Source organism: Pecten maximus, chromosome 4 (assembly GCF_902652985.1).
Source record: "Pecten maximus chromosome 4, xPecMax1.1, whole genome shotgun sequence".
In the NCBI taxonomy this organism is placed as follows: Eukaryota; Metazoa; Mollusca; class Bivalvia; order Pectinida; family Pectinidae; genus Pecten; species Pecten maximus.
Window position 1 is genome coordinate 11,877,986 of NC_047018.1, and position 11,623 is coordinate 11,889,608.

An 11,623-nucleotide genomic window follows, 5' to 3' on the forward strand; every position below is an offset into this window, starting at 1 on the left:
AAATGATTGGTTGAGCAACGGCGTCTGTATCTGTGTAGTAGTTATAGAAATGATTGTTTAAGCACCGGCGTCTGTATCTGGATAGTAGTTATAGAAATGATTGGTCGAGCACCGGCGTCTGTATCTGGGTAGTAGTGATGGAAATGATTGGTTGAGCACCGGCGTCTGTATCTGTGTAGTAGTTATAGAAATGATTGTTTAAGCACCGGCGTCTGTATCTGGATAGTAGTTATAGAAATGATTGGTCGAGCACCGGCGTCTGTATCTGGATAGTAGTTATAGAAATGATTGGTTGAGCAACGGCTTCTGTATCTGGGTAGTAGTTATAGAAATGATTGGTTAAGTACCGGCGTCTATATCTGGGTAGTAGTTATAGAAATGATTGGTCGAGCACCGGCGTCTATATCTGGGTAGTAGTGATGGAAATGATTGGTTAAGCACCGGCTTCTGTATCTGGATAGTAGTTATAGAAATGATTGGTCGAGCACCGACGTCTGTATCTGGGTAGTAGTTATAGAAATGATTGGTCCAGCACCGGCGTCTATATCTGGGTAGTAGTGATGGAAATGATTGGTCGAGCACCGGCGTCTGTATCTGGATAGTAGTCATAGAAATGATTGGTCGAGCACCGGCGTCTATATCTGGGTAGTAGTTATAGAAATGATTGGTCGAGCACCGGCGTCTGTATCTGGATAGTAGTCATAGAAATGATTGGTCGAGCACCGGCGTCTATATCTGGGTAGTAGTCATAGAAATGATTGGTCGAGCACCGGCGTCTGTATCCGGATAGTAGTTATAGAAAAGGATAGTCCCTACTCCTGGTATATCATAACCTGTACAGGACGCCTGTGGTTTCGGACGTCAAAAACTAACCGAAAGCACGGTGATGTGAAAGCCCATTGGTGGTATCGCAGGCGTCAGCATCTGCTGGTCAGTAATTATAGAAAAAAAATAGCTACTACTACTGTAGGGGCTATTATTTTCTATCTCTAAATACTAATCAGATGCAGACGTCTGAGGTCATATCTGGTTGGTTTACTATTACACTTATCTTAAAGCAAAGCACGAACTAACACGCAAAAGGTAGCGGTTCAGAGAATATTAGATCCAATGTGCCACCAGAAAATTCAATCTGCGGACAAACCGGTTCGTCAATTTTAAATGTAATATTTCAAACATATATCTTGACGGACCTACAAATGTTAATACAGGCCTTGGAAGTCTTTGTCAAGGCTCGTCACAACAAAGTGGTCTAACCGTTTGGACCGCAAAAAACGAAAACGGCCTAGGTGTTTGATATGTAACCTTCAAAAACATTGATAAAGGAACAAACTAAATTCTAGTGTTTACATTTAATTTTATATCACATTTTAAACAGTACATACAAATCATCACAATATAAACTGCTTCTTTGTCTCTGTCTTCTTAAGAACAACACTTCCATTCACTATTATACCAAAGCCAAATCAGAACATGTTAGGGATGTGTACAATGATAACAGATATACGACTGGGAAGAAATTATTTCGATAAGCACAAAAACTTCATCACACACACACACACAAACTAACTAGTACAACCCGCAATGCTATCGGGAATCTCGGTTATAGCACTTCATTGTAACATTTGTCTCTTTATTTACAAATCAATAACTTACCGCTATCTACAACAATATCGCTAACTCCGGCTATCTATGATACTATCGCTAACTACGTTATCTAGGAAAATATCGCTAACCGCCGCTATCTACGATAATATCGCTAACTACGGTTGTCTACGATAATATCGCTAAATACATGTACCGTTATCTACGATCATGTAGCTAACTACGGTTATATATGACACCATCGCTAACTACGATTATTACTTAAAATGTACGTGCGAAATCTATACATGTATCGGACCGTCGTTATTTCAATACAACAGTCCATATATTGTCCGATTAACTTAGGCTAGCAAGTTTATTTCAGACCCAATATGTCTTGCTGACAAGCACGGGAACATCAAACGTTACTTTTCGGCCTGGTGTGGCCAGCCGGTTGACATCCACGGCACTGCTGCTGGCGCCGGGGTCGACAAGGTTGTGGTTGTGATCTTCCAGTAGGAAAGGAGGGAGATCCTGGTTCTGTCCCCGTCTGTCTTTATTCCTGTGCCAGGGGAAGTTGTCCCATGCGAATGAGTTATCGTGCTGAGGTGTATTCATGGACGTTGCTCCGCGTGAACTCAAGGAACTGTAGTCCAGTTCAGCCGTCACACTCCAGCTCCGGAACAGTTCTGTGATGCTGTGGCGAAGGTTTCCGTCACCATCCGACGCATTCTGGGGTAATATTTGTTCTGTTACGTAACTCTCGCCGATGTTATTCTCGCACACGCACGCGCTGTTTACGATGCCTTTGTTGATGGACGCCGGCTCTGTGGAGCTTGGTCTTATGGACGACATTTCATCTACAAGTTTAGACAGATCTCCTGGACTAAATGTGCCTTGACTACCCTGTTCCACTAACCCTGGAACGTTGGTATATGGTATGGACGTGGACATGGACGGATTTCCAGACGTATTGCTGCTACCAACATTCGGAAGTAACGACGTGTTGTCAGTGTAATGCGACTCTGCGGAACCCATGCTACTGGCCATGCTTTGATTGTAAGGTTGAGACATCAGTCTGGGTGGGCATTCCGTCAACTCCACATTTCTATTGGCGGCCATTTTCTGGTGGAAATACAAGATACTGCTTGGCAGACTTGGAATTCCGCTCACCTCACTTTCCTCCTGACTTCCGCGCGCTGACGTGTACACAGTTGATTGGTTATTCACGCTCTGTCTCGAGATGTGATAGCTAGTGTCGTGGTATGACGTCACGAACGATGTGTCGTCATCTTCCCCGCTGTCTAGACTAGAAGTCGGAAAACTGGCGTCGGTGGATGACAGTGGCGTTGACGGATATGACGTCATATGAGAATTTGTGAGATTGGTGTTCGTCAGCGCCTCGGATAGCGCAGCACTGGATAAGACAGCACTTTTCTTACGGCAATTGTTACTCTGAGCTGAGTAGTCAATGTCCGTATTCGGCGTGTTGTTGTGGACGTGGAATGCGTTCGAATCCTTGTCGAAGGTCTGACATGTACTATATGTATCCTCACTATTGGTCGTATTGATGGACATGAGCCGAAGCCGTTTTTCCGGTGATCCCGCCTCAGATTCCTCGTAAGATGGCGGCGGCGCCTGGGGCGTTACCCAGGTCAGATGGTACGGTGAAAATGGCGCCTGTGCGCTGACGTCGAAACTTTTGGAAACGTCTGTATACACATCCTCTGACATAAGGGACGAGTCCATCTCGTCAATGGGGGAGAGAGGGTTGAGATGACCACGCATATTGTTGACACTGTCTGGACACAGTTTCCAGTTATCCTTATCCCAGTAGAACGTGAACTTTGGCTGACTACCATGATGATAGTGAGGTGCCATCGGCATAACGAAGGCCTGGTCGCCACGTAAGCTGGAACGCAAAGGCGTCGTCGACCTAGTCGAACTGCGCACGTAGTCTATTCCGGTCGTCGAGCTGCCAACCAGACTTCGGGAAAACCGGCTTAGCGAGGTATTGGTTGTATCAGGCGGGCCATCTTGTCTTTTTCTCTGAATATAATGGCAGTAAAGAAATACGATGACGCCTGCCACGAATAAGCCAACGAGAACGACGGGGACAATGATTCCCCAATCGGAGTTGCCGGAGTCGTCGGGTGGGTTGGTCGTCTCCTGGGTTGGAAGAACGTTTGACTCCATAGCTAGCCCACTGTAACACAAAAACGTTTTGGTGATGGTGAGAATGCAGTGAAATCTGTCAACTATCACAGACATCATTAATTGGAAAAGAAAATGATATCTATAGACAAACATCAAATATATGATGTGATTGCCCGATAAGTAAAAAATGCCAATAAGTTTAACATTTTAGTTATGAACGGAATGAAACGTCAATATTTTCTTAACATGTGACGTCATATGTTAGCTGTCAGACGTTCAGGGATGTTGCTGTTGGTAGAAATAACGAGGGCACTTATTATTTATAACGAGGTTTGATAACTTATGTGCATGTCGTCGCATTAGAGATTGTTTTCATATGTTGGCTTGATTTATGTAATATTTAACCTTATTAAAATCCCTACTTGAAATTTTCTATTTGCATAATCAGAAAATATTATCTATACCTGCGTCTATATTACTGTTTAGTTTTGACAGAAAATGTGGTGTTATTATTAAAACATTAGGACACGAACCTTCCTTTTGGAGAATTCCCTAATATCGATTTCTATACAACTGTGAGTACGATGTGTATTGTGCAATCGCACAATTTTTACATATACAAAAAAATGTATCTGATAACGTTTCTGTGAATAAAGTGGGATTGTTGTTTTTTTCTATGAATTCTAAATAAGAGTAAATGTGTTAAATACACGTGATTACACAAGGGCTTGTCCAATACCTTATTTACTAAAACTAAACCATCCACTTGATTAGTATATTGAAGATATTGATGCATTGCAAAACAAAAATTTACATAAATTTGTCATTTTACCCCAAAAGGCACTTTTTCTGAAAAATGAGAAGGAAATACATATTATATATGAGAGAATTCAGTCTAATTTGTCTAACATGATCCTATTAGGACGTTACCTAGAATGTCGATATATCTGAAGGTACTGTTGTCGCTTCATGTTGTAGGAGTATCACAGCGATAATCGTACAGTGCTGGTTGTTGACGTACAAGTGTTGGTTGTTGACGTACAGGTGTTGGTTGCGGATAACTGATGATCGTACAGAGTCCAAATAGTAGTGTTGTGAGGTGACATGGGGACTGGGTAGTTATATACACCGGTAAACAGAGATATACTCGGACACTGGTGTTTACCTGTACAAGTGTCTACACTAAACATGCACGTGTCACATGTCTGTAAACACCACAGCGCGTGCCTTGAGTACACATGTACTCTACACGATCATGACCATGTTTTGATAAAACATTTAATTACTAGTATCATTAGCTAACGATAACAAACACTAGTCTATTTCACTCGCGTGCTATCTTATACTTATAGTAATCGACAGGTACAGCAATTAAGGGCCGGAATCAATCGATTATCAATTAATTAACTAATCAAATAATTAACATGTAATATAATCGATGATTATCTATATAAACACGTACCTTTTGTGGTCATTTCCCCTAGTATATATCCTTTTTCGTAACAGTAAAATAATCCAGTGGTCACCACCAAAATACACAAACAAAATGGTCTAGTCTATTATAACGATTTATCCGAGGGAGGTATAGCTTGTCTTCTGAAGACAAACAACATGGTCGCATAACTGACGATATTCCACGGAAAAGCATTTTTGTCATTTTTTTAACTATCAATCCACACTATCGCTGTAGGACATGATCGCTATGTGGTGTGTAGTGATGTAATTGTGATATATTTTACAACCCTCACCCCTGTAACATGGTATGGACTCTCCCTCGTGACTACATTTCACTCGGACCTATTCACCAAAGTCCAAACATTTTTTTCTGACAAAATCAAAAACATGATGGCAACTTTATCATAGTAAGAAAGTATTGGTTAGATAATTATCGAGTCAAATTGATTAATCGTCGATATTTTTCATCAAATAAAAAAATAAAAAAATAATGGGTTTAACCAGGTGGTTCATTGTGCAATGTGCTACCATCAGTAACTAACAAAACGCTTGATGAAACAACTGTGTATCAAAAGGCTTAATGTAACAAAACGCTTAATGTAGCAACTGTGTAACAAAACACTTAATGTAACAACTGTGTAACAAAACGTTTAATGTAACAACTGTGTAACAAAACACTTAATGTAACAACTGTGTAACAAAACGCTTAATGTAACAACTGTGTAACAAAACGTTTAATGTATCAACTGTGTAACAATACGTTTAATGTAGCAACTGTGTAACAAAACACTTAATGTAACAACTGTGTTACAAAATGTTTAATGTAACAACTGTGTAACAAAACGCTTAATGTAGCAACTGTGTTACAAAATGTTTAATGTAACAACTGTGTAACAAAACGTTTAATGTAGCAACTGTGTTACAAAATGTTTAATGTAACAACTGTGTAACAAAACGCTTAATGTAGCAACTGTGTTACAAATGTTTAATGTAACAACTGTGTAACAAAACGCTTAATGTAGCAACTGTGTTACAAAATGTTTAATGTAACAACTGTGTAACAAAACGCTTAATGTAACAACTGTGTAACAAAACGTTTAATGTAACAACTGTGTAACAAAACGCTTAATGTAACAACTGTGTAACAAAACGCTTAATGTAACAACTGTGTAACAAAACGTTTAATGTAGCAACTGTGTAACAAAACACTTAATGTAACAACTGTGTTACAAAATGTTTAATGTAACAACTGTGTAACAAAACGCTTAATGTAACGACTTTATAACAAAACTTTAATGTAACGACTTTATAACAAAATGTTTAATGTAACAACTGTGTAACAAAACGTTTAATGTAGCAACTGTGTAACAAAACGCTTAATGGAACGACTTTATAACAAAACGTTAATGTAACGACTTTATAACAAAACGCTTAATGTAGCAACTGTATAACAAAACACGTTTAATGCATCAACTGTGTAACAAAACGTTTAATGTAACAACTGTGTAACAATACCGCTTAAATGCCTGTCTAATGTCTCATATCGTAGCCAACGTTTTCATTCCCTGAAGAATGCAAGCGGAGCTCGTGGAAGCGATATGTTGATTAAAAAAAAGAATCACTTAAAGATTGGACTTAACATATCAACACCATTGATACTGTACCGAAAACATCAAATTCACATGTGAAAAGAAAACAAAATTAATGCACATTGCCCTTCTCTTAACTATGTGACGGTGATGTCAAATTATTGGTCTATAGAAAAAAAGGCACACACAGACCAATACCTTCTAGTCTCGCCACACATTATATCAGAGTATTGGTCTATAGAAAAGAGACAAAACAGACCAATACCTTCTAGTCTCGCCACACATTATATCAGAGTATTGGTCTATAGAAAAAAGACGCACCAATTGCAAGACCAATACCAGTCTCGCCACCCATTGTATCAGAACCCACCATTCTCGAGTGATAACAGCGAGTCCATTATATTTTAACCCACCATTCTCGGGTGATGACAGCGAGTCCATTTTATGTTTAGCTCAGCATTCTCGGCTGATCACAGAGAGTCCATTACGTTTAACTCACCATTCTCGGGTGATGACAGCGAGTCCATTAAACGTTTAACCCATCATTATCGAGTGATCACAGCGAGTCCATTACATGTTTAACTCGCCATTCTCGGGTGATGTCAGCGAGTCCATTAAACGTTTAACCCACCATTATCGAGTGATCACAGCGAGTCCATTATATATTGAACCCACCATTCTCGGGTGATGACAGCGAGTCCATTATATGTTTAACTCACCATTCTCGAGAGATGACAGCGAGTCCATTATATGTTTAACTCACCATTCTCGGGTGATGACAGCGAGTCCATTATATGTTTAACTCACCATTCTCGGGTGATGACAGCGAGTCCATTATATATTGAACCCACCATTCTCGGCTGATCACAGAGAGTCCATTATATATTGAACTCACCATTCTCGGGCGATCACAGAGAGTCCATTATATGTTTAACTCACCATTCTCGGGTGATGACAGCGAGTCCATTAAATGTTTAACTCGCCATTCTCGAGTGATGACAGCGAGTCCATTATATGTTTAACTCACCATTCTCGGGTGATGACAGCGAGTCCATTAAATGTTTAACTCGCCATTCTCGAGTGATGTCAGCGAGTCCATTTTATGTTTAACTCACCATTCTCGAGTGAAGACAGAGAGTCCATTATATGTTTAACTCACCATTCTCGGGTGAAGACAGCGAGTCCATTATATGTTTAACTCACCATTCTCGGGTGGTGACAGCGAGTCCATTATATTTTAAATCACCATTCTCGGGTGATGACAGCGAGTCCATTATTTGTTTAACCCACCATTCTCGGGTGCTCACAGCGAGTCCATTACATGTTAAACCCACCATTCTCGGGTGGTTACCCCGAGTTCATTATGTATGGGGTGCCGTTTTACTATTTATTCCCATTTGGTGATATCACCTATTCAAATGAGTGATATCACCTATTCAAATAGGTGATATCACTTAAGAACTTTTTAAAGTGATATCACCTATTCGAATGAGTGATATCACCTAATCGAATAAGTGATATCACCTATTCGTTTCATTAAGTGATATCACCCATTCGAATAGGTGATATCACTCATTCGAATAGGTGATATCACTTATTGAAACGAATAGGTGATATCACCTATTCGAATAGGTGATATCACTTAATGAAACGAATAGGTGATATCACCAATTCGAATAGGTGATATCACTTATTTGAAAAATGAATTGGTGATATCACCTATTCGAATAGGTGATATCACTTATAAAATTTCATAAGTGATATCACCTTTTCGTATAGGTGATATCACTCATTCGAATAGATGATGTCACTTTAGAATTTTATAAGTGATATCACCTATTCGAATGGGTGATATCACCTATTCAAATAGGTGATATCACTTCAGAATATTTTTAAGTGATATCACCTATTCCAATTGGTGATATCACCTATTCGAATGAGTGATATCACCTATTCGAATAAGTGATATCACCTATTCGTTTCATTAAGTGATATCACCTATTCGAATAGGTGATATCACTTATTTGAAAAATAAATTAGTGATATCACCTATTCGAATAGGTGATATCACTGATTGAATAGGTGATATCACCTATTCGAATAGGTGATATCACCAAATGGGAATAGATAGTAAAACGGCGCCCCATAATTATGAGATGTCACCTGTAATTCTCATTTCTCCCTAAATACGTATCTAACAAAATGGCTGACAAGTGTAGCAATCACTGTGATACATAGGTGGCCATCTTAGAGAGTTTGTTAAAATTTTGAAAATAATCAGAAAAACAAAATGACCGACAAGTGGCAATCTTATTTTTGGCAGTAAAGTTTGTTGTTCTATTTTTTTTCGTAATGTGTTTGGCTGAACTTTCAAATTTCATAAGCAGAATCCTTCAGAGCTGTATTAAAATTGCAAATGTTGTACAGATTACAAATATATATACTTTATTAGTTTATATATAGAGTTAACTGGCAATGTTTACATATCTAAGACATGTGTCATATTTTTCAAAATTGGGCATTTTTACTGTACACTGCTACCAAAGTGGTCCACATTCTGTCATCGTGGCCGCATCCGGTTTAGACATTTGGAAAAAGTTATTGTTGGTTTTATTCAAAAGAACAATAAATTTTATCAGATATGCGATACAGGCCCTGCAAGTTTCTCATTAATATTCAGATTTACTTTAAGAATAAAACGGCTCCCTGGTAGTTTTGTGACTCTATTTTACTCGATACTCCATTGATAGGCCAACGAGACTTTGATTACAATCCATGTGTGTAGACCAACCAAACAACAGTCCTATATTAGGGTCAGTTTATAGTATTTGGTCGGATGTAGAGGATCTGTTAACTGGTGGAATCAAACCCTTTAAGAAGAATTCATCCAGAACAGCTCAAGAAAAAGTAAGAACAAATTTCAACTTTCAAATTTTAGCAAGGCTGTAATGACACCATGTGTTTAACATTGACCTTGGGACAACTTTTCCAAGTCGTCGTGTATGGATAGCACTTCCCATCCAGAAACAAGTAACACGATTTGATTTATTGTGCAATGTTGGTGTGGATTTCGTGTAGGACCAACTATGGACCATGTCCTTGTCAAAGTGATGATTATGTCATTATATCATCAAGATTATTGACAATTGCAGTCAATCTGGCCCGAATTTCAGCTAGGCCATAGGATCATTTAAGGATAAAAATGTAGGTCCTACCTAAATATGACATGGTTTCCGAGATGGCCACTGTGTTATCATCTTCAATATAATATAGGTCGTTTAGGACCAGCTAAGAACCACACCTTTATCACCAGTTGGGGTCAAAGTAGCCATGAGATGGACAAAATACCATAGCTGTAATGGTCAGCCACCAGCAGAACAAACAAAAAATGAAAATAAAAATTTTACAGAGATTTTATTAAAAATTCACTTTTACATCTCTCATACAACAAAAGAACACCACAATACCCACAAGGGTTTGTAACCAGCATTACTAGGTTTTTTTTTTAAACAAGACTCCCCAGTACCTTACAACTAAAGTCATTACCAGTATTCAGGACCCAGTGTTGTTCTAATAGAACACACACATTAAAACTGGCTTTCTTCTCTATGTAATAAATATAGAACTGGTAAATGACCATTTTACCAGAAGTGTTAGGTACAATATATCCAGGAAGTCAGAATCAAATCTATATAAATTGTGATAATCCACTACAGTAAGACACTTTAGCAGTAATATCTGTCTTCTTACCAATTCTGAAGTTAATCCTATAAACGTCTGTACATATTTTGTTATTGCATGATAAGTTAAAACTACAGGACTAAATTAGATGTGTAGAATACACCAATAGAAATCTCTTCCTTAATTCGACCTTATCTGCTACAAAACTGTGAAATAGATAGGCTAGATAGGCCTCGGACACCATGAGGGTGTGATTACAATAAATTCCCTGTGACAGCATTGACATAATAGTAAGGTAGATAAGGGCAGGAGTAAAACATGACATGATGTCTGAACGACTTGGACATCAATGATGAGGTGACATCAATGATGAGGGGACATCAATGATAAAGTGATGTAAATGAAGCATGCTTAGTGGAACCTATTCATTCACTTTTCAGATATCAAGCTAATGAAAGGAATTCCTTTAAATAACAGAAATAGTACACAGGTTAACAATTAATCATTACATCAAAACATCCCATTACAATGAGCTTGAAAACAGAGGATATGACAGGATATGTCAATACAAGTTTTCTTTCTATATATGTTTTTCTAATTCCAAATAACAAGGTACAATATACCAACACTCATTGACACTTTTGTACAAGTATGCAGTTAAAAAAACCCACCTTGACATGTTACATATAACAACATGTGACCAACTATAGCATAGACTATCGTCAGTTCACTCACACTCATCTATACCTGTGATAAGACAATAATTATTGTTTCACTAGGTTTGTTTTTATAATACAAAAATAATTGTATGGTACTGGATATTGTGAGTGATGGCAGGAATGGATTTGCCTTTTGACACTGAACAAAAATTTAAAGAAAAATACACATTATATAAAACAAAAATTAGTCTACAACCATCCAGGTCATATAATATACTGGTACCAACAAACAAGGCAGAATGATATCATATCTGCAGTAGTTAATTATACAGTTCCTGATTGAATAATAATTGTATCAGTTATGATGAGAATTACTGGTTCCTGATTAAAACATTACAGTACTATAGTTATGATGAGAATTACTGGTTCCTGATTAAATCATTACAGTACTAGTTATGATGAGAATTACAGTATTAGCTGTGATTCTTGTTCCCCGAG

At 38.2% G+C, this 11,623-nt stretch overlaps 1 protein-coding gene across 2 annotated transcripts; it reads right to left on the reverse strand.

Annotated features, from left to right (window-relative positions):
- Positions 1–1,351: 1,351 nt before the first annotated feature.
- Positions 1,352–5,436, reverse strand: LOC117325245. Of its 2 annotated transcripts, none has more exons than XM_033881347.1 (2): positions 5,204–5,436; positions 1,352–3,790 (listed from the first exon to the last, which is right to left on the reverse strand). In XM_033881347.1, the coding sequence occupies exon 2, from the start codon at positions 3,778–3,780 to the stop codon at positions 1,966–1,968; it is 1,815 nt and encodes a 604-aa protein (XP_033737238.1). In that variant the 5' UTR covers positions 3,781–3,790; positions 5,204–5,436; the 3' UTR covers positions 1,352–1,965. The 2 variants fall into 2 exon arrangements, with proteins under 2 accessions (XP_033737238.1, XP_033737237.1); XM_033881346.1 differs by lacking the exon at positions 5,204–5,436 and adding an exon at positions 4,672–5,053.
- Positions 5,437–11,623: the final 6,187 nt, after the last annotated feature.